At 40.9% G+C, this 22,385-nt stretch overlaps 1 protein-coding gene across 6 annotated transcripts in view; it reads left to right on the top strand.

Moving 5' to 3' along the window:
• RMND1 (required for meiotic nuclear division 1 homolog) overlaps positions 1-22,385 on the top strand; it is a 61,290-nt gene that overhangs the window by 23,354 nt on the left and 15,551 nt on the right. For 5 of the 6 annotated variants that reach the window (XR_007519616.1, XR_007519615.1, XR_007519613.1 and 2 more), the window contains exons 5-10: positions 2,639-2,678; positions 5,488-5,588; positions 8,318-8,424; positions 9,722-9,786; positions 10,545-10,621; positions 13,542-13,662. Coding sequence is in view for 3 of the 6 variants with exons in the window: in XM_049903636.1 (XP_049759593.1) it covers positions 2,639-2,678; positions 5,488-5,588; positions 8,318-8,424; positions 9,722-9,786; positions 10,545-10,621; positions 13,542-13,662 (511 nt within the window). In the remaining 3 variants the exon portion in view is untranslated. Of the gene's footprint in view, positions 1-2,638; positions 2,679-5,487; positions 5,589-8,317; positions 8,425-9,721; positions 9,787-10,544; positions 10,622-13,541; positions 13,663-15,984 lie in introns of all 6 variants that reach the window. The other variant, XM_049903659.1, reaches the window with a different exon arrangement.

Below are 22,385 nucleotides of genomic sequence, written 5' to 3'. Positions count from 1 at the left end.
CCCTGCTGTCTTTTCCTCCTTGACATTTTTTTCCTTTTCTTTCTTCTCCTTTGGTAACTCTTCAATATTTTATTTCCCTGTCCAGAGACTTCATATTAGGACCCTGATTGACTCACTTTTTATTTGTAGGGGAGGAGGAAGATGTGGCAGTCTGCTTCCATAAAGATTACACCTTGGAAACGCTTGGGGCAGTTCTCTTCTGTCCCATAGGGTTGTTACGAGGGGAATTGACAGCAACGGTGTTAATACCAAATTCTACAGAGTAGCTGACTGGGAATGATACTGAGGATAGAAGCCCCTTAAAATAATCTCCTATTATCCTCACAACACTTGATGAAAGTCTTTTATTCCCAGTTGCAACCGAGGAAACTGAGGGTCAAACGGTTTAGTCCATTACCCAGTCACATGGCTAATAAGTGACGGAACAGAAACATGGAATGTCCATAGTAATTCAAACTTTTTTAAAGTTTTTATGGTCTTAGTCCTTAATATTTGATGAAAACTGGAAGGTCTGTCTTTGTTTCTGTTAATGCCTCATCTTCCTTTTGACCCTAAATTTAGAGGTAATCAAGATTTCCGCATTTATTCCAAGTACAATAGTAGCATCCCGGATGACTCAAGTGAGGTATTTGGGTTTCTGCAGAAACCCTGGTGGCGTAGTGGTTAAGAGTTCGGCTGCTAACCAGAAAGGTCGGCAGTTCAAATCCACCAAGCACTTCTTGGAAACCCTATGGGGCAGTTCTCCTCTGTCAGAATTGACTCGACAGCAGTGGGTTTGGTTTTAGTTTGGTGGGCCTGCACTATCCAGCAGAAACATACATGCAAACCAGGAGTACAAACTTCATATGGACTTGTAGGTTTTCCAGTAGGCACATTAAAAAAAAAAGATGAAATTAATTTTAAATGCACTAATATCACAGGTTACCTGAAATTAATTTTAATATTTTTTTAAATACAGCATATCTAAAATATCATTTGAACATGTAATCAATCTAGAAATAATTGATGTAATATTTTATAGTCTTTGAAATCTGGTGTGCGTTTTACACTGACAGCGTATCTCAGTTTGAACGAGGCGCATTTCAGTGCTCAGTAGCCACATGAGGTTTCTAGGTACCATGTTGCTCAGCACAGCTTTAGACAGAGGGGTACACAGTCACAAGACCTTTGTTCTACCTGGAAGTGATTTTCTGAACTGATGCCATGGCTGTGGCTTTAAAAAGTACCTCTCAAATCCATAACCTCAGGCCCTGTCTTGGACTGTTGTACAACCTGCTAACTGGTCTCCCTGCCCGCCTTCTTCCTGCACTGCCAGCCTGTCTGTTACAGGCACGGTAACTCTGTAAGAGGTAGTTCTGGTCACTACACTCTCCTGCAGCAACGGTGTTAATACCAAATTCTACAGAGTAGCTGACTGGGAATGATACTGAGGATAGAAGCCCCTTAAAATAATCTCCTATTATCCTCACAACACTTGATGAAAGTCTTTTATTCCCAGTACTCAAAAACCCATGGATTTTGACCGGACTTCTTATCACAGCACAAAGTTCCTTCAGGGTTGGCTCCTGCCTGCCTGTCTAACTTATTGCCCGCGAGTTGCCCACACTGCCTTGCACCCCTTCTCAGAGCCGGTGCTGTTCCCTCTACCTCATTGCATTGCCTCCTCTTGTTGACTCACCGGGCTCCCTCTGCTGGTCCTTAAAGCTAGGTGTTGCCCTGCTGGGCATGCCATGGTATGCTCTGCGTAATTGTTGTAGCACCTGTCACATTCTGTTGTAGCTGGTGGTTTAAGTGTCAGTCCTTTCTAGATTGGGAGTTCCTTGAGCATAGGAACTAGACTGTACTCATCTTTGTTTTTCAAGTGCTAAGCACAGACCCATACATGTACTAAGCACGTCGCTCAAGAAATGCTTAAAGAATGACGTGGGGTCATAAAATTTTTAGCCTTCCTTTCCCACCTGTGCATCCGCCAGCGCGTAACTCATAGCCATAGCATCTCTTTTTCTTTATTACCTAAAACAAACCGACACATCAAACTTCAGAAATCAAATAAAACAAGTTCATTTATAGTTTCGAGGTCTTAAATTCTGTCAGAGCCAGAACTGGATTCGGAGGGACTCCCGTGGCTTCATCATAGTTCTTCTCTGAGCACTGTCGGGATGCATTGTTCCCTAGCTGCTTTCAGCAATCAGAGGCTGTAATTTATCTCATTCTCTTCATTCTTCTACTATTAAAGCATGCTCCTTTATTCTTTTCCCATAGCAGACTCTGCCCTAATGCCAGCTAAGACAAGGTCTCTCAAAATTTCCTTATTCTGATTTCTGTACATCAGAATTGAACAGGTATGAAACAATCTAGATATGTGAAGTTATATAGCATTACATAATAGTTATTTCTAAAAACCATGTGATAAATCAAATCTCTGAGAGATCAGCATTTGTCAAGAGTCAGAAAATGGCCCTTAGTTTAGCAAGTCCGTCTAGGGCCCATGATGTCAGATGAGTCAATAAATCCTATTTTTAAAAATTGTATCCCGGATGTATACAAGAAGTTCCCTAAGCATGGCGGCTTTATGTTCTGACCTTAAAGCTTGTATTCCACCTTTAACTTAGTTGATTCTTTCATTCTTTTAAATCAGGGAAGGAGCTGCTGTGTTTTGGAATGTGAAGGACAAAACTGTAAGTATAAATAAAAGTGTAAAAATGTGGTTTTCTGACAATAAATTGTTAAAAGCAAAATAGCTCCCAATAACTGAGCTATTAGAAGGTAAACTGACAAATAATCCATGACTTATTTGCTCTATATTATATATTCATTCTAACAGTTTTATTTTCCAAAATATCTTGTCTTTTGGCTTTTTTTTAGTTTCCTACATGGTCCATTCTTTGGGCACACACTAATTTGTGGAGAGTCAAAATGGCTCAGAACCAGGCCAGCCACAGTATAAACAGAAGGAAGTATATTATGTTTGCATTTGATAATCTTCAAAAGAATAATGTACACACAGTTAATTGGGAGCTGTTTGCACTGAGACTTATTTTAAATCAAGTTTTCTGGAACTTTATGATTCATGGGAAGTAATTTCTTTAATACCCAAATCAGAATTTGTTTGATACAACCTCTTAAGAGGCAGTTTGGTAACATGCATCAAAATTTTATATTTAACTCAGCAATTTTACACCTAGAAAGTTATCCAAGGAAAGTTATGCATGGGGAATTAGGTGCAAAAGTGTTCATCAAAATATTATTTATAATAGCAAAACTAGAAATAATAATAGAAAGTTTGTTAAATATATCCATAGGATAGATTATCCTGCAGCTCTTAGAAGTCACGTGAAAAACTATTTCTGGGAAATTTCCTATGTGATACGGTTAAGTTAAAAGAACAGGTTACAAAATGTAACCAATGTAATACCAGCGCTGGTTTAAAAATATGTTTCATATAATCCCAGTTTTACTAAAAGGCGACACACACACACACACACACACACACACACACGGGAAATCCTGGAGAAAAGGAAATATAAATAACCAATAAATATAAGAACATTTTATTCTACTTTACTAATAAAAAAATACAAATTGGCTATTTGAAGTAGCAAAGATTTAAAAAACTGACAATATCCAGTATTTCTTAAGAGCATTCTCACAAATGATGTTTGAATTCTAAAACTGGAAAAACTATTTTGGACAGCAGTTTAACGACATCTACCAAATTTATAAGTATGCATGTCTTCTAACAGCTCCTAAAGAAATATTCCCATGAGGCCACAAAGATAGATGCGTAAGGATGGTTTGTTGTAACACTGTAATGGTGAACAGTAGAAGTAGTCCCCCACTGACAGATGTAGGATGGTTAAATAAATTGTGGTTACTTCATTAAAGAGAATTTAAAAAAAAAAAAAAAAAAAAAACCACTGCCGTCAAGTCGACTCCGATTCATAGCGACCCTATAGGACAGAGTAGAACTGCCCTATAGAGCTTCCAAGGAGCGCCTGGTAGATTCAAACTGCTGACCTTTTGGTTAGCAGCCACAGCTCTTAACTACTACACCACTGGGGTTTCCTTAAAGAGAACAGCATTGAAAAATGTCCATATGCATAGTATGAGCCTACATTCTATGAAAAGCAAAATAAACACAGAAAAAAAACTGTGGAAAGGTATGTCCCAATTTTAATGATGGTTCGCTCTGAGAATCAGGAGAGGAGAGAACTTCATTTTCTACACTTCTGTGGTGTTTAAAAGGAGCCCTGGTGGTGCAGCAGTTAAGTGCTCAGCTGTTAACCAAAAGGTCAGTGGTTCAAACCCACGAGTCACTCCGCAGGGGAAAGGTCTGCTTCCATAAAGATTATAGCCTTGGAAATCCTATGGGACAGTTCTACTCTGTTTTATAGGGTCACCATTAGTCAGAATCGACTCAACAGTGAGAGCCGGGTGCGGTTTAAATTTTGACAAGTATGCTACTTTTACTTTAAAAAAGAAAAAAAAAGACTTAAAGAATATAAACAAAAGTGTTACTAGTAATTTTCTTTGGATTGTGAGAAACTGATCATTTTTATTGTCTTTATGATCATCCATGTTTTCCGTATTTAAAAGCAAATTAAAGTGTCATTCTGATTAGTTTAATATCACAATAAACTTGCCTTTTAAAAAATTTCCTGGAAAACCAAGCACACTGTGGAGACCATGGCCTAGGGGAACATCTAGCTCAATTGGCATAACATAGTTTATAAAGAAAATGTTCTACATTCTACTTTGGAGAGTAGCTTTTGGGATCTTAAAAGCCTGTGAGCAGCCATCTAAGATACTCCACTGGTCTCACCTCTTCGGGAGCAAGGGAGAATGAAGAAAACTAAAGATAAAAGGGAAAGATTAGTCCAAAGGACTAATAGACCACAATTACCATGGCCTCCACCAGACTGAGTCCAGTACAGGTATATGGTGCCCAGGTACCACCACTGACTGCTCTGACAGGGATCACAATAGATGGTCCGAGACAGAGCTGGAGCAAAATGTAAAACAAAATTCTAACTCACAAAAAAAGACCAGACTTACTGGCCTGGCAGAGACTAGAGATATCCCAGGAGTATGGCCCCTGGACATCCCTGAGGTTCACCTTCAGCCAAAAATTAGATAGGTCCATAAAACAAAAGGAGATTAAAGGGGTGCACCAGCCCAGGGGCAAAGACTAGAAGGCAGGAGGGAACAGGAAAGCTGGTTAATAGGGAACCCAAGGTTGAGAAGGGAGAGTGTTGACATGTCGTGGGGTTGTTAACCATTGTCGCAAAACAGTATGTGTACTAACTGAGAAGCTAGTTTGTTCTGTAAGCCTTCATCTGAAGTACAATTAAAAAAGAAAAAAAAAAACTAAGCACTGAAGAAATGTCATTAAATACAATAAAAATGTTACATAATCATTAACACTAATAACATACTCATACTGAGAGAGTCAGTTAAAATTTCAGATAAATTTTCCTTTCCTATCAGATGAAGCATGTGATGCAAGTCCTAGAAAAACACGAAGTTCAGCCCTACGAAATTACGTTGGTACACTGGGAAAACGAAGAGCTTAACTACGTAAAAGCAGAGTAAGCAACTTCCTATTAAATATACGAAAAAGGCCCTTGGAATAAGCTGGGAAAAGCCTTAGAGTTAACAGGTTATTTATGAATTTGGAGACAGTGTTTAAGGAAAAAGTTATTCCAGCAAATGCAAAGCCTAAATAATACAACAGCTACTCATGGATAAACATTATTTTTCTAACTTCTCAAGCTACCCAGAAATTAAAACAAGTAGAGTAACCCCAAGATGGTAAGTTTTCTAAGCAGCCTAAATCAGTAAAATAGTATGCCTTTGTTGTGGATTACATTGTGTCCCCCAAAAATGTGTTTCAACTTGGTTAGTCTATGATTTCCAGTATTGTGTGATTGTCTGCCATTTTGTCATTTATTGTGACTTCCCTGTGTGTTATAAACCATACCTCTGTGATGTTAATGTAGGATTACCAGCAGTTATGGTAACAAGGCAGGACTCAATCTACAAGATTAGGTTGTATCTTGAGTCAATTTCTTTTGCAATATAAAAGAGAGAAGCGAGCAGAGAGACAGGGGACCTCCAGGAGAATAGGGCATCCTTTGGACCTGGGGTTCCTGCATTGAGACACTCCTAGACCAGGGGAAGATTAATGACAAAGACCTTCCTCAGAGTCAACAGAGAGAGAAAGGCTTCCCCTGGAGCTGGCACTCTGAATTCAGACTTCTAGCTTCCTAGACTGTGAGAGAACGTATTTCTCTTTGTTAAAGCCAAAGCCATCCACTTGTGGTATTTCTGTTACAGCAGCACTAGATGACTGAGACAGTCTGTTCAGTTCCAAAGCCATCCCTTCTGTACTGTGCAGCATGGCGCCTAACTGCCATGCTTTACTATAGCAGCATAGAGGGATGTGAGGGCAGAGGGAGCAGACAGCATGTACAAGATAGAAAGGTGTCTTTCCTTATGGAGTTGCCTGCCTAGTGGAGTGTTAAGGAGAAAAAAAATAGGTTCTTAAGAAAGGAAGTGATAAAGCAGAGTTTTTGGAAAATTTGAGAGAGACACTAGCCATAGAATGACCAGATGGTAATGATAGCCATATTGGTCTCCTAGGACTGTTGTGACAAAGCACCACAAACTGGGTGGCTTCCAATGACAGAAAATTCATTTCCTCACAGTTCTGGAGTCTTGGAGTTCAAAATCAAGGTGTCACTAGGGCCATGCCCTCTCCAAAGGCTGTGGGGTAAGATCCTTCTTATCTCTCCCAGCTTCTGGTGGCCCCGGGCATTCCTTGGCTGTTGGCAGCATCACTCCAGTCTCTGCATCCGTTTTCACATGGCTGCCTTCCCTCTGCATCTCTTCTTCTCTTATTGTAAGGGCATCAGTCGTGTTAGATTAGGGCCCACCCTACTCCGGTGTGATCTCATGTTAATTTACTTCTACAAAGACGCTTTTTCCAAATAAAGTCCTAGTCACAGGTACAGTGGTCAGGACTTCAGCATATCGTTGGGGGATCCAAATCAGTCCATAACAGTGGCCGGTGTTGATTTAGTACTCACCACGTGCTAGGCACTGTTCTGAGTGCTTGCCCTGTACTATTTCATGTGATCCTCTCGAAAACCCTGTGACACTGTTGCAGTCAACTGGCTTTCAGATGAGGTTCAGCTATGTCTTGCCTACGGGCACCTGAGAAGTAAGCAAGGGCCTGGGTCCATAGCAGTTGCAGTAGAAAGCAAGAGCGTGAGCCAAAGAGACACATCAGTCAAGGAGCTGATAGAATTTGATTCACTTTATTAATGATGACCCACTCAGTCTTGTGGTTATAGCTCCTGTGATTTCCCAGTGTGCTCTACTGCCAGATCAAGCTATGGCTTAATAGGCGCTCGCCCTCTACCCACCCACAGACATACACAATACTGCTTTGTAGCCTGTAGAGGAGTAAAGTCATCAACTCTCTGAGTCCCAGAGTCAGCTATCTGGTTTCTTGTCAGAAAGGTAATCATAGCTGCCACTTTCCTGTCAGGGTTGTGATGGGGGTCCCACCCTTGAATCCAGGGACTGACCTGTGTATGGGCCGAGCTCACTCCCAGAGCATCTCGTAAACTCTGCTCTCTTCTGTCTGCTCTTTTTTCTCCACCTCAGTTGTCAGAGCAAGTCCTGGCTTTCAGCCCCACCCCTCCAGCAGGCCTCCTCTTCATCTCCTTTTTGCAAAGGTTTCCCCTGTGTTTTTCCCATTTCCATGTGACGTTTCTACTCACAGATTTCCTCCCTCCCCCCATGTCCCCAGTCCTTTCTGAAGTTCTCCACACGGACACGGTTGACAACTTCCCAGCCTCCCTTCTCATGCCCGCCACGTCAGGGTGATCTTATATTACACTGTGCATAGTCGTATATTCAGCATTTTTTCACTTAGCAATTTACTGTGAACATTTTCTCTTGCTATAAATATCCTTCTAAAGCATGCTTTTTAAAATTGTGTTATGTGGAAATACTGTAATTAAAACCTTTCACCTGCCGAACATTAGTTTTTTCCTTATTTTTTACTATTAAATACGTGACCACAAGAAGTTTTTTGTACACAGATGTTTCTTTGCACCTTTGTTTATTTCCTCAGGATAAATTCCTAGAAATGAAATTACTTGCACCAAAAGGAATGAGAGGATTTATAAGACTCTTGATACAAATTGCCAAAATTATCTCTAGAAAGATTATAAAGTGACTTTTTCAAAAAAAGAAATTGAAGTGCTTTTTAAAATTTAGAAGATACTTTTTGTTTTCCTTTCTACAGGGGGCAGTCAAAACTCTACAGAGGGGAAATCCAGTTAAATTCAGAGCTAGATTTAGATGATAGCATACTGGAGAAATTTGCCTTCTCAAATGCTCTGTGCCTTTCTGGTAAGTTACACCATTTTCATTTCATCTGGGGAAGGTGAAATATCTAGTGAAAGTTTTGGCATGTTTTCACAGGCTACTCGACAAAACTTCAGCATTCATTTTGTTTTTCTCCAGGAAAAAAAAATGTAGTCTATAGTATAAAATAGACTATCTGTGTTGAAGTTACTCATTCCTTATTAACTGTATTGATAAAGCTTACCCACTACAAAAATATTCTTTGCATTATTATTACTTTTATTTTTCTCTCCTCTCCTCTCCATGGGATTGTTGTTCTTATATAATCTGCAATCCACACAGACAAAGCCCAATCCAGTACCAAAGAACAGTTGCCCTTGAGCCGATTCTGACTAACGGGGACCCCACGTGGGTCATAGTAAAACTCTGCACCATAGGATTTGCAGTGGCTGATTTTTCGGAAAAAGATCACCAGGCCTCTCTCCCAAAGGACCTCTAGATGGACTCAAACCTCCAGCCTTTTCTGCCAGCAAGCCCCATTAACTGGGCACGGGCCTCTGTGTAGAAAAACAAGATTCTAGTTTTTTGCAGGAATGGAACAAAGAGTCACAGTTGCTTTTAAATTTTTTCTGAAAAAACCACGCACCTGAGTAAAACTGTCAGTGGGGCATCGCAAGTTCTCCGATCAAAAACTGCTCGTGCACCTGATCTCCGCTGAGTGCTGGTGAGGCAGCCTGGCCCACTGCTTAGGAGGCTTCAGAGATTCAGGAACTTCACTCAGAGCCCTGAGGTGTGGAAGGGGAGGCCCAGAATCTCCTACTCTTGCTCTGTCTCTAGAGCTACCCGTAGTTTCAAGATGTACCTTTACACTTCCTGGTTTTCTGAGATGTAACGTTAGAAAGTCAGGAATCCTGCCAAACCTAGCTTTGGTCGCCCAGCATGGCTTGGAAATCTATTCACGTTCCTCTATTTTTTTCCACTTTAGCACTGCCCTTTATAGCTGGAGCCCTGGTGGCACGATGATTAAGAGGTAGGGCTGCTAATCAAAAGGTTGGCAGTTTGAGTCCACCATCTGCACCTCGGATACACCGTGGGGCAGTTCTGCTCTGTCCTGTAGGGTCACTGTGAATTGGAATCAACTTAACAGCAACAGATTGGGGTTTTCTGGTTTATAATAATAATTAACTATTCTTATATTTCAGTTTTAAATTTTTAGTACATTTGCCTCTTAAACTACTATTGAAATGGCAGTAAAGGTACTGTGCAATTATGTACTTTTATATGAATAGGAATATGCTGATAATAAATAAAAGTTCCATTATCAATTTTTTTTTTTTCTCAGTGAAACTGGCTATTTGGGAAGCATCACTGGATAAATTTATTGAGTCCATTCAGTTAATTCCAGAGGTAACTATATGTATTTAATGCTGTTTTCAAAGATTGATTTCTATTTGGCGAAAAATGCAAATTTCTGAATATAATAACACAGGAGTATAACAAAGTGATTATAAACACTAGGAAAGCTACACTGAAATTAAGCAGAAAAAGAATTCCTTGTGACATATAAAATATTTTATTTCCTATTCCAGAAAGCTAGGAAAAACAGAAGGATGGAAACTCATATTGTTTTTTGTTTTTTACATTTAGAAGCTAGAATCCAAATAACTGCATTTCTCTGATAGTGTGATACTTTTAACGTAACTTAAAGGCAAAAAAGTGAAACTTTTTTTCTCTCTGAGAAGATTATGACCATGTTTCTTGCTTTTAATGTGTTTTGTTAAACGTGAGAAAAACAGTGGCATGAAAAATGCATATGAAGTTATATTAAAATTTCAAAATCCATTAAGAATAATATCTACTGTAATTACTTTTGTTTTCGCTGTGAAAAAATACTCTAATTATATTTGAGGAAAGAGTCCCTGCTTTTCTGATAAGAGATTAGGAATGTATATCATAGGAAATGCTGATGAGAAGGAAAATGAAAAAAAGAATAAATACCTAAGAAGATTTTGAAATCTCAGGGCAGGTTGTGACATGTACCTGAGAGACAGTCATCCAGGAGACATCATTTACATGAAATTAAGATAATGCTGCTACAGAATTTGCTGTATGGTCCTATCACTTATTGGATATATTTTCTTTTTAAAAAAATGTTTGTTAAATAGGCTTTAAAAGCTGGGAAGAAGGTGAAACTATCTCATGAAGAAGTTATGCAGAAAATGGGTGAACTCTTTGCCCTAAGGTAAAAATTTCACTGTAACTAAAATATTTTATAACTGTAGCAATCCCCAGAAAAAAATCCCTGTCGCTGTGTAGTAAAGAGCAAATGTTTGTATCTTTATCATATAGAAATGTTTTCTCTTCATTGATTATAAGCAGGCAGAGCTCTTGCCTATTAGAAGCAGTTCGGCTATATGAGGACCATACTGGGAGAAATACCATACTGCATTACAAAAGAGATCATAATTAGTCTGCATTAAACCCGTATCAGGAAGCACAGCAGGTATTCTGTGATGTTAAAAAGATACGTTCTAGTACTTGGATAGTGGGAATTCTCCGTAAAAATATATCTCTGCATTATAATGCTAAATTTAAAACAAAACCCTGTTGTCATTTAGTCCGTTCCGACTCACAGGAACCCTGTTGGACAGAGTAGAACTGCCCCGTAGCGTTTCTAAAGAGCTGCTGGTTGATTTGAGCTGCCGACCTTTCAGTTAGCAGCCGAGTTCTTAACTGCTGCGCCACAATTATTCCAGGAAAGTTAGATGCTGTATTTCATTGAATCTGAGACACTAAGATACTACAAGAACGGAAAAATACTATTAAACTATGCCGCAGTGCTTTTTTATCACGGAGTTTAAATTTCACACATGCTGAGATAGCTCCTTTAGTCTTATTCTACCCCATTTCCTCTTGGGCACACCTAACAAGGAAAGCATAAGAGAAATAAATTGGTTAAAGCAGTGACAACCGTCTTAGTTTCCTGGGGCCGCCATAACACCGTACCATAAAATAGGTGGCTTTAAAGAACAGAAATTTATTTTTCTTAGTTCTGGAGGCTAGAAATTGGAATCAGGGTGCCAGCAGGGCTGTGTTCTTCTCTGTCTGCTCTAGGGGAAGATTGCCTTGTCCCCTTCAGCTTCTGCTGGCCCCGGGTACTTATCGGCATTCCTTGGCTTGTAGGTGGATCCTTACATGCTGTCTTCATTCTGTGTGTGTGTGTGACTCTGTGTCCCTGTCTTCTTTTATAAGAAGCCACTCAGAAGGGATTAGAGTTAGGACCCATCATACTGGGCTGTGACCTCATTTAATTTAACTGATAACATCTGCAAAGGAAAACTGTGTCTCCCAAACAAGTCACACTCACCAGTGCAGGAGTGAGGACATCAACATAGCTTTCTGGAGGATGCAGTTCAATCTGTAACAACCACTAAATCACAGCTGCCACCTCTAAGGCACCTTCAACTTTAAGGTGCCTCCCATTTTCAGAAATGTTAAAATGTGAAGAACTATGTCTTAGATTTGGGAAAATACACTAAGGCATCTTTTAAGGTAAATATCTGAACAGCTTTTCTGTGTATTCTATCCTTGTAATCTCCCTAGGGTGTATGGAATGAGAGACATCCTGAGCATTGGTGTTATTCTCAGCAGCGCTGTTCAGCGTTTTCTCTCTCCTAGTGTATGGAATAAATTACCAGTTAACCTAAGAGTTGTTTGTCCACATTCCCCTTAGACACTTTGCCTGGAGAAGTGTCCACTGTCTCAGCATCTATGCATTTCTCACAGTTCAGGGGCCTTCATTCAGGGCACCAACCAAAATAAACAACCCATTCTTCAGGAGCACGCAGCAGTTCCTCTTTTCCAAGAAACTTAACACCTCGAGTTCTCTGAGAAGTAGGGTGGAGAGACGCCTGTCTCTTCCCTTAGTGTAATACAGGCAGAATTGAATATTAAAAAAAAAAAAAAAACCTGTTGCCATTTAGTCAATTCTGACTCATAGCAACCCTAAAGGACAGAGTAGAACTGCCCCATAGGGTTTCCAAGGAGCCACTGGCTGGTAGATTCAGACTGTCAACATTTTGGTTAAGAGCCATAGCTCTTAACCGCTGTGCCACCAGGGTTTCCTCAAAACTCAGGAAATTAAGGCCAGTTTTTATAAAGGTTTTCTTTTCTAACCGCATTTTCTTACCTTTACAATAAAAGTGCTTATGTGTTAAAATAAATGTGATAAATCTGTAAATAGAAACATAGCAAGTTATATCAGGTGCAAAATTAAGTCACAAATCACTTACGGTATGATTTCATTTGCATAAACAAAAATGTTCATATTTATCTTGATATACATATACACGTACATGTGTGTGCATACACACTTTCCTGTGCATATACATACATGCATGTATGCATAGGAAAATATCTAGAAGGACACACCAGACTGTTTTTAGAGTCTGCCCTTGGGGAGAATAAGGGATGTGAGTTCTGTGGTAGGGTACGAGGGCCTGCCCGTGTTTTTATGAACTCTCCTCTCTTACATTTTCTTTTTTATAGTAAACAAGCTATTCATGTGTTATTTTTGTAACTTAAATTTTTATTTAATTAAATTTTCTAAAAGCATAGACCTCCTGTATAAAAACGGTAGAAATTAAGAATGTGTGCGTGTGTATTTGTTTATCCCGTATGTGCATAAAGAAACGCTGGAGGGATACAGAAGAAACTAGTAACAGTAGTTATAAAGAGTGAGAGAAAGGGGAAGATGGGGGCAGGAATGTAAGTAAGGTTGGTCTTTTTTTTAACCTTTTTTGTATTATTTTGTTTTTTAAGCCATGTGATTATATTACCTATCTCTCTAAAACATTGTACATATATTGTCAAATTGATTAATAAAAAAAGAAACAAGCTTATAAATTGAAAACAAAATGGGAGGGTTTTTTTCCCCCATCTACTTCATAGATAGTATTGGTATTCTAGATTGAATTAATTTGAGAATTTTGAGATTCTGTCATAAATTTTCTTCTTTACATGTTTCTCAGAAGTATTACAAAGGCCAACATTAAAAAAGTACATTTTTATAAAGCACCACGTAAATATGAAATACAATAGAAACAATGATTTTTTTTCACTCAAGCTAAAAATAAGAAAGTTATCATTTTCCTTTTTTCCAGACATCGTATAAACTTGAGTTCAGACTTCTTGATCACTCCTGATTTCTATTGGGACAGAGAAAACCTGGAAGGACTTTATGATAAAACCTGTCAGTTCCTCAGCATTAGTCGTAGAGTTAAGGTATGTATTTTGCACTTTTACTGAGAGAGAAAGATGTGTGGCCTATAATGTGTATAACTGTGAAGATAAATATTTTAAGTAAATGTGTTTAGCTGCTCTTAAAGAAATACCTTGTTTGACTTCTCATCAGTGCTCTTTAGATTAACCTTTCCGCCTTCTTATCCTGTATACAGTTTTGAAATTTTCATGTCAAAAAGTCCCCTGGTATTTGCTTCGTAGACTGGATAAGACTGGCAAGAGTTTGGAGGCCTAGTGGTCCATTAGAAAGTTCTTTTCAAGTTTTAAACAGGAGTTTATGGAGTCCTGAACTACAATGGTGAGAGTGAGAATAGAAATGAATTTTAAAAAGAATCCTTTTTGGGGAATCAAACGATTAATAATAGGAGGCCAGGGAGAGGGAAGAGTAAGGGATGACAGATAGTTGCCTTTCGGTGACAGGTGGAATGGTACTACAACGTAGAGGTCAGAAAGGGCAAAGGTAATGAGCTACATTTAAGACATGCTAAGATTAAGGTAGCAGCAAGACTTCCCATTAGAACTATGTCAAAGGCATTTGGAAGTGGGAAAGCAAAGTTGAGAAGAGAGACGTTTGTATCAAGGTAATAAATATGGAAGACGAAAGAAGAACCGATGCCTTTGAATTATGGTGTTGGTGAAGAATACTGAGTATACCATGGACTGCCAGAAGAATGAACAAATCTGTCTTGGAAGAAGTACAGCCACAATGGTGCTTAGAAGCGAGGATGGTGAGACTTGTCTCATGTACTGTGGACACGTTATCAGGAGGGACCAGTCCCTAGAGAACGACATTATGTTTAGTAAAGTAGAGGGTCAGCAAAAAAGAGAAAGATCCTCAACGAGATGGATTCACCCAGTGGCTACAACAATGGGCTCAAGCACAGCAATGATTGTAAGGATGGTGCAGTGTTCCATTCTGTTGTACGTAGGGTCGACAACACCTAACAACAGCAATGATGGAGGAAGACCAGTAGACCACATGGGGAAATACAGGGGTAGATTCACATTTGTATAACCACGCTGTTGAGATACGGAATTTTTCTATTGCCGCAGAGATCTCCCTTATGAGACCCTTTTATACTGATGTTCGTCTCCCTCCTCTACCATTCCTAACCCCTGGCAATGAATCATCTGTTCTCCAGCTCTACAGTTTTGTCACTTTCAGCATGTTGTATAAACAGAATCATACAGTGTGTGACTTTTGAGATTAGCTTCCCCCCCGCCCCCCCCCACAGCATAATGCCCTTGGGATTTGTCCAAGTTGGTGTGTGTATCAGTTCCTGCCTTCCAGTGGGTTACTTGAACGTCTTTTGGAATTCTGTTTTGATTTATCTATATTGTTTTTGAGTGTATCACTTTGCACAGATATTTAGTGTGATTTAGTGACAGGAACCTATCAAAGTCTGCTGGTTTCGATTCGCCATTTTACCAGATTCAATGAAGTGTAGAAACCTGCTTCCCTTTATACCCCTTTACTTACTGTGCATTTCCCTCATTTATGATATAACCCAAGCCCAGTGCCGTCTAGTCGATTCCGACTCATAGCGACCCTGTAGGACAGAGTAGAACTGCCCCGTGGAGTTTCCAAGGAGCGCCTGGCGGATTCAAACTGCCGACCCTTTGGTTAGCAGCTTATAGTTGTGTTAAATCTTCCCTCTGCACACACTGACAGCTTCATCAGTGTGAGAATTTTAACCGTCTGTTTAGAAATCACAAAGGAGAAGGGAAACCTTTCATATTTGCCCATATTTTTATTGTTGTTCTTTTTTGCCATCCTGATGTCCTAAGATTTTTTTTATTCTTCCTGTCTCCAGAAAATTCTTAGCTATCCTTTTAGAGGTAGGTTATGAGATACCAACCAAAAGCTCTAAGTGATGCTCTAAAGACATTTGGCAAATTTTTTTTTTTTTCTATTAAGGAAATTTTTTTTCTTGAGAAATACAGTTGTAGCTTATCCCATGAAGATGGTCAGTTTAAACTATAGGTTCTTAAAACTAAATCTGATTTACCTTTCCTACCTTAAATTTAAATTTTAGGAACATCCAGCAGTCCCTGAGAATCCACTTGACTTTTTCTCTGGGACGGAAGTTCAAGATTCTTTTAAATTATCTTTACAAATCAAATTACTTCATCCACGTATTTAATGGATTCTGTGTTAGGAAGTGCAGCAGGATAGCTAAAGTAGAAGTAGCAGTATATTCGGGAAAAAAAAAAAAAGAGGGACGTTATATGGAATTGAAGCTGCACTCTTGGTATCCCCTCTTCCTTAAAACACAGTAGTGAAAGAAGATGCTTTCCTCCTAGATACGTGGTGGAGCACACCAGAGAGACAAAAGGGATGATGGGCCTCATGGGCCTGGAGGGTCAGGTATGTGGATAGGTGCCTACGAGAGATCAGTGTCGGCCACGTGCATTTGAACAATATCTCACTTTCTGTAACATATTCATAAATTAGGTTTCTGAAAACTCTTAAAATAACTAAAATATTTGTGTAAATTCTTTTGGCATCTGACAAAGTTTATGGGACTCTGCTCTATTCCACTGAATCTGTCTTCCCAGTATAAAAACAAAACAAAATCAGTTGCTGTTGATTCTAACGCATGGCAGCCCCACGTGTGTTACAACAGAACTGTGCTCCACAGGGACCTCACTGGCTGATTTTTCAGAACTGGATTGCCAGACCTTTCTTCTGTGGTGCCTTTGAATGGGCTCAAACCACCAACCTTTTGTTTATCACCTGAGCGCGTTAACCATTTCCTCCCATCCAGGAATTCCTTCCCAGTAGCAGAAGTGCCTTATTGTCATCTACTTGGCTTGATTCGTTTACCACAACTACTTGTCCTTCTCATGTTCCCCAGCCTACTCTGAGACATCACTTTGGTATTGAATCTTCAATATAAGTTATGAAACAAACCTAAAAGTGCCCAAACTACATTTCTCAAAGTATTTTCTGTTTCCCAAAGGCAGTTAAGACTGGTTAGATTATGTGAAGAATGTTTAGAAGCTGTTAAGGATTTTAGTCTCGCTTATTGTGGTCAGCACAATGCTGGCACTATAGATAATACAACATAAAAATAAAAACTTGTTCCGGCTTTAAGCAAGCTTTACTGTATGACAAGAAGACATGCAGAACAAAGGAGGCTGGTAGCACTTGGAGAAAGTTGTTTCTTTTTTTTTTTCCTCTCAAGATGGGGAAAGAGTCTTGAGAAAATAGAGGCAATTAGGCCTGAGATGTGCTGAAATGCATCTGGAAAAAGACCAGGGCGGAGGTAAGATCATTTCATTTGGTAAATAGAAGGGCACTGAAGACTTCTGAGCAGTTACAGAAGTGTGGCAGGAGGAGGAAGCAGAGTGCCTGGGTTCTGTCAGCGGCTCTCTTCTCTGCTCGTGCAGCCTACTGCGTGAGCCAAAAACCAAAAACAAACCCAGTGCCTTCGAGTCGATTCCAACTCATAGTGACCCTATAGGACAGAGTAGAACTGCCGCGTGGAGTCTCCAAGGAGCACCTGGTGGATTCAAACTGCTTATCTTTTGGTTAGCAGCCGTAGCTCTTAACCACTATGCCACCAGGGTTACCACTCCATGAACAGTCTTGTTCATTTCCATGACTTCTACTCACACTGTATTATCTTTGTAGCCAGCTGCCCCCGCCCCCCCCCCCACACTGTCTCTGTGACCCTAGGTCAGAGCTGGCAAATAAAAGAACATCATCCTTCAGACTGCTAAATAGGTAAATGCCAGCCACAAGTTTGGGGAGTCCACACAATACCCCATCCTTCTGACCTGAGGTGGCCGATTAGGGGCTGGCTTCCCACTACCCCTTCAGGATGCCAGCCATAAGCTCAAGAGTCTACATACACAACATGCTTACTTTCTGACCTACTGGCTCCCACTGCCCTCTTTGGGTTCGATAATTCACTGGAATGACTCACAGAATTCCAAGTATACCATACTTATGACTACAGATTTATTATAGCCAAAAGTGATACAAATGAAGAGACACGTAGGGTGATACCTGGGAGAGTTTTGAACATGGAGCTTCCATTTCCCATTGGATAGGTATCCTCCTGAGAACGGATGTTCTTGCCAACCAGGAAGCTTTCTGAGCCTCAGTGTTCAGGGCTTTTATCAGCCACTCCTGCATGATAGGCTAAATCATGCCTCCTGAGACTAGTTGATACCGGCCTCACAGGTTTACCAAATCTCACAGGTTCTCCACATATCTGAGAGCATCCTTTTCAGAAATACTTGTGTCAATCCCTTTAGAATGTAAACTCCCTGAGATCAGAAACTGTGATTATTTTCTTCCCTGCTCTAGTCCTAGTTCCTAGCAAACGCCTATCATGTAGTATGTGTTCAGTAAGTATTTGTAGAATTAATCAATGATTGAGATTCCAAAGCGAAGCTCATTGAATTCTCCCATGAAATCTTGAACTTCCTCTATTCTGTTTCAGTTAATGGCAGAATTGCCTAGCCTCACCTGCTGAGTCCCACAACCAGAAAACCGAACTTCATCTATTTTCCTACATATCCAGTCACCAGACTATCCTTCATTTTCTCCTAAGTGTCATTCATTCATTGACAAATACTGAATGTGTAAATGATAGACTCTGGGCGGGTGAAACACGAAGAGACAGCATACTGACTCCTGGCATTAAGCCCCGACTATTAATATGCATCTCCACTGCCACTCATCTTCACCTCTCCCTAGACTGTCATCACACCTTCTTCACTATCTCCCAGCTCCTAGACTGACCTTTTTCCAGTCCGTCCTGTACCCTTTAGCCAGAAGGTAGAGACATGTCTGTCTTGTTCACCATTCCATCTCCTTTACCCACCATAAAAATAGTAAATGCTAAATATTAGAATTCTGAGCAAAGTAGTTCCTATTACCTGAGAGTAAAGTTCAAGCATGGTCTGTTAGTTTTCTGTTGCTGTGACAAATCACTACAGTCAGAAGTCTGGCATAGGCCTCACCAGGCAAAGCTGAGGCATCAGCAGGCTGCATTCCTTTTTGAAGGCTTTGGGTAGGGTCTGTTTCCTTGCCTTTTCCAGCTTCCAGAGGCTGCCCACCTTTCTTGGCTCGTGGCCGTCCAGCAAAGGTGGGGCGTGTCCTCCTCACATTGCATCACTCTTCCCCCATCTTCTGCCTCCCTCCTCCACTCATAAGGACCCACCCAGAAAATCTAGGATTATCTCCCTATTTTAAGGTCAGGTGATTAACATTAATTCCATATACAGCCCTAATTCTCCTTTGCCATGTAACCTAACAGCATATTCACAGGTTCTAAGGATTAGGACACGAGCATCTTTTGGGTCCATTTTCTGCCTGCCACACATGGTCTGCAGTACCTCTCACATCCTGGTACCAACTTCCCTTTCTGACTTCACTTTCTAGTGTTTCAGTTCTCCAGCTGTACTTGCCGCCATGCCATGGCTGTTTCCTCTGCTCAAAATGCTGCCTCCTCTGCACCTCTGCCCTCCCCCACCTTCTCCTCCTGGTAGCCTATTTACAGCCCAGTTCACATTTCCCACCTCTGGGAAGCCTTGGCTACTTACCCTGCTTCCTCCTCTGCACGCCTGTAACACTCAGGACTCCACAGCTGAGTGAATATGAAGCGTGCATGAGTCAGATCTGTGGTATGCACCTGAGAACAAGGGTGGAACGAGCTCGGGAAATGTGTAATGCACAAACCCAGTTAGGACGGTCTCTCTCCTCAGCATCCTCTGTGACTTTGGCTTCATTCTTTCCTTCTCTGTGGTATTCTCTCTAAAGTGGGGATAATAGAGGTGTGGGACATCCTGGTAAACTTGAACGGAGTTTTATTTTAGGAGTCCAGTGGACACAGCTTGGAGCATGTGCCCAACTTTGGCCAGTCATCGTGATGAGGGAATTGGCCATTGTGGTTGGTATCTTGGTTAGTGCTGCCACAACAGATACACCACAAGGAAATGGATTTTTCCACAGTTCTGGAGTCTGAAAGTCCAAATCAGGGTCTCAGCTGGGTTGATTCTTTCTAGGGACTCTCCTAGTTTCTGGTGTCTGTGGCCACAGTTGGCATTCCTTTCTTGTAGACAGGTTCTCTGTGTCTGTCTTCCCTCTGTGTGTCCGTGTAACTAAGAAATGGTTAGGTTTAGGAATCACCCTACACTGGCATGATCTCATTAACCTAACAAAAGAAAAAACTCTGTTTCCAAATGAGGTCATATTTATAGGTACAGGGGTTAGGATTTCAAACCTTTTGGGGAGGAAACAATTCAATCCGTAACAGCAGGCACACCTGGGTCTCGTGCCTACCCCACTGACCCCCAGGCTTGTGAGGTGGGACAAGGGGGGAGGGAGGGTGTCAGGTAGGTGTTGACACCATGATGGGCAGCATTACATGGTTGAAAATAGTGGAAAAGTAACTCCCCCAAAAGGAGGAGGCAGAAGGGGGGGGAGGCAGAAGGGAAGGGTACTGAGCAGACGAACAGATAAGGCAGAGTGAAGTAAGTGTTAAAATAGACAACAGATGCTGTGGGCACACTGAGGCAAGGGGGGGAGGCAGTACACAAAGGCTAAGCCCTCGGGGTTGAGGGGGGTGCCAGCATCTAGAGTGATTGCACTGAATGAGCTGAATGGTTTCCTTCTGGAGAGGGCAGCGGTGAGGTTTTTAAGGAGGGGAATGACATGATCCAACCGTTTTTTTAGAATGAAAAATTTGATGAAAGCAACCAGGCAGTAGTAAATGGTAAGCAGGGGACTGACTCTATGGTGGAGAATGACTGCAGAGTGGCCGGAGTGGGGTTAGAGATCAAATGCTATCACTAGTGACTAAGAAGAGCATGACCTGACTTCACAGGGAACCCAAGAAGAGGGATAGGCTTGAACAAGATGTCACTTTTTGTTTCTGAAAAGTTGAATTTGAGGTGCTAGCAGGAAACCCAGATGTTTTATAGGCAGTGAGAAACTCAGAGGGAAGATCAGGATGAGGCATTTATTTGTATTTGTGACCTATGAAAACCGATAAAAGTTTAGATCAGTCCTAAAATGTGGGAGATGTGCACACATACAGGTGAATTTAGGTGATAGATGGACCTAGAATTAAATGACACTGAAGCATTGAGGCAGCTGACATCTCTCACCCTGATCAGCACAGCCTCCGGTGTCTGCTGCTCTCCCTCCAGCAGCTGTCAGGCCCAGCTTTGTGCAGGCAGCGCTACGCACATCCTTACTGCTTTTCTGTGTGTGGCAGCGACAGTTTCCTTTTAAAATAAACATCACTAAGCAAAGTCTTTCGGAAATTAAATAATACAACTATCCTTACGTTACGGAAAATGGTGATGGTGGGACGCAGATAACTGAAGTTTAGGTAACACCTACATAAATCAGAAGAGGGATAGAATCATGCCAAGGGGAGTGCAGAGCCAGAGGGAAAAGAGGGACAAGGCCAGGACTTTGGGAAATGTCACCTAAAGGGAGGAGGAAGTAGAGAATGATGGTCAGAGGTAGAACTCTTCGTTCTTAGGGGAGGAGAAGCCACAACAAGTGTGCATTCAAGGTATTGTCAAATGCTCGGCTTTGGGGAGTTTGAAGGGAGCTGTGTATCATGTGCAACTCCTAAAGGGTTAAGGAACACACTGGGTGATGAGGAAGTGGGAGAAGAAACTTGTCTGTTTATTAGTCAGTGTTGGAAGTAAATGGAAAAGGGTTGGGTCAGTAGTTTGAAGAGAAGCTTAAAGGTTTTTAGACCAAGGTGGACCAGCCAATAGGAATGAAAAAAGGGAGGAGGGAAGGAAGAAGGAAAAGAGGCAGGAAATGGCAGGCAGAAAGAGGTGGTGTTGTAAACCTTTATATGGACTAGATACTACAGAGCGGCCGTGAAGTCTGGAAGTGTGGATGAGTGGATGCTGCATGTTACCAGTGTGGCTCTGTGCGCTCACATCCTGCCTGTCCTGCATGTGTACCTGGGACGCACTGCCTCTGATGGCTTGTGTAGAGTCTTCACCAGCTCAACCTGAACCTTCAGCACACCCTAGAAGTAATCAGGGGTGTCAAACTACTGTTTCTGTCTCCAGAATCCAGTTTGCAGAGGAAAGTGAAATGCAGAGAGATTCAGGAGGTATAACTTGTCAGTAGTTTCATCTAAGTTTTTAAATTCAAAGATCCTATTTTCTCTGATCTCCTTCAGCTTGTGAGGTTTAACACAAAATCCTTGAAGTTCAGAATTTAAAGCTGTGCCATCTAGTGGTGAGTGTGCTAAGTGAGGGTTTTTGACAGTGGGGCTTTACTCTTTAGCCTTTTTAGTAGAAGGTAGTCATTTTTGTCATTTTTCCAAAAACCAACCAGTTGCTATTCAGTCAATTCTGACTTAAGCCATGGTGTAAGAATCGTTTTTCAAGTCTGCCTTTTTTAACTACTAAAAAACCCAAGGTCAGCTACCAAAAACTAGAACTCAGAATCTCAGACCTGCAGTCACAGTCTAACCAAGACGAGCGCTTCACTGAGTGCAGAGTATTTCTTGCAATTAAACCTGTGTGTTACAGAACGTCTCCGGATGGATCCCCAAGGAATTGGTAATGTTGGTTGGCTGTGAGGACTTGGGGGCGAGAGTTGAAGGATGATTTTTCACTGTATACCTATATAAACCTTCAGAATTCTGAAGAAGGTACTATTTTTTAATAAATTCTGAAGCATACAGACAGGAGCTTTCTCCACCTTTTCC

Source organism: Elephas maximus, chromosome 1 (assembly GCF_024166365.1).
Source record: "Elephas maximus indicus isolate mEleMax1 chromosome 1, mEleMax1 primary haplotype, whole genome shotgun sequence".
In the NCBI taxonomy this organism is placed as follows: Eukaryota; Metazoa; Chordata; class Mammalia; order Proboscidea; family Elephantidae; genus Elephas; species Elephas maximus.
Note: the sequence above shows the minus strand (reverse complement) of the source record. Positions and strands in the feature narration are given on the sequence as shown.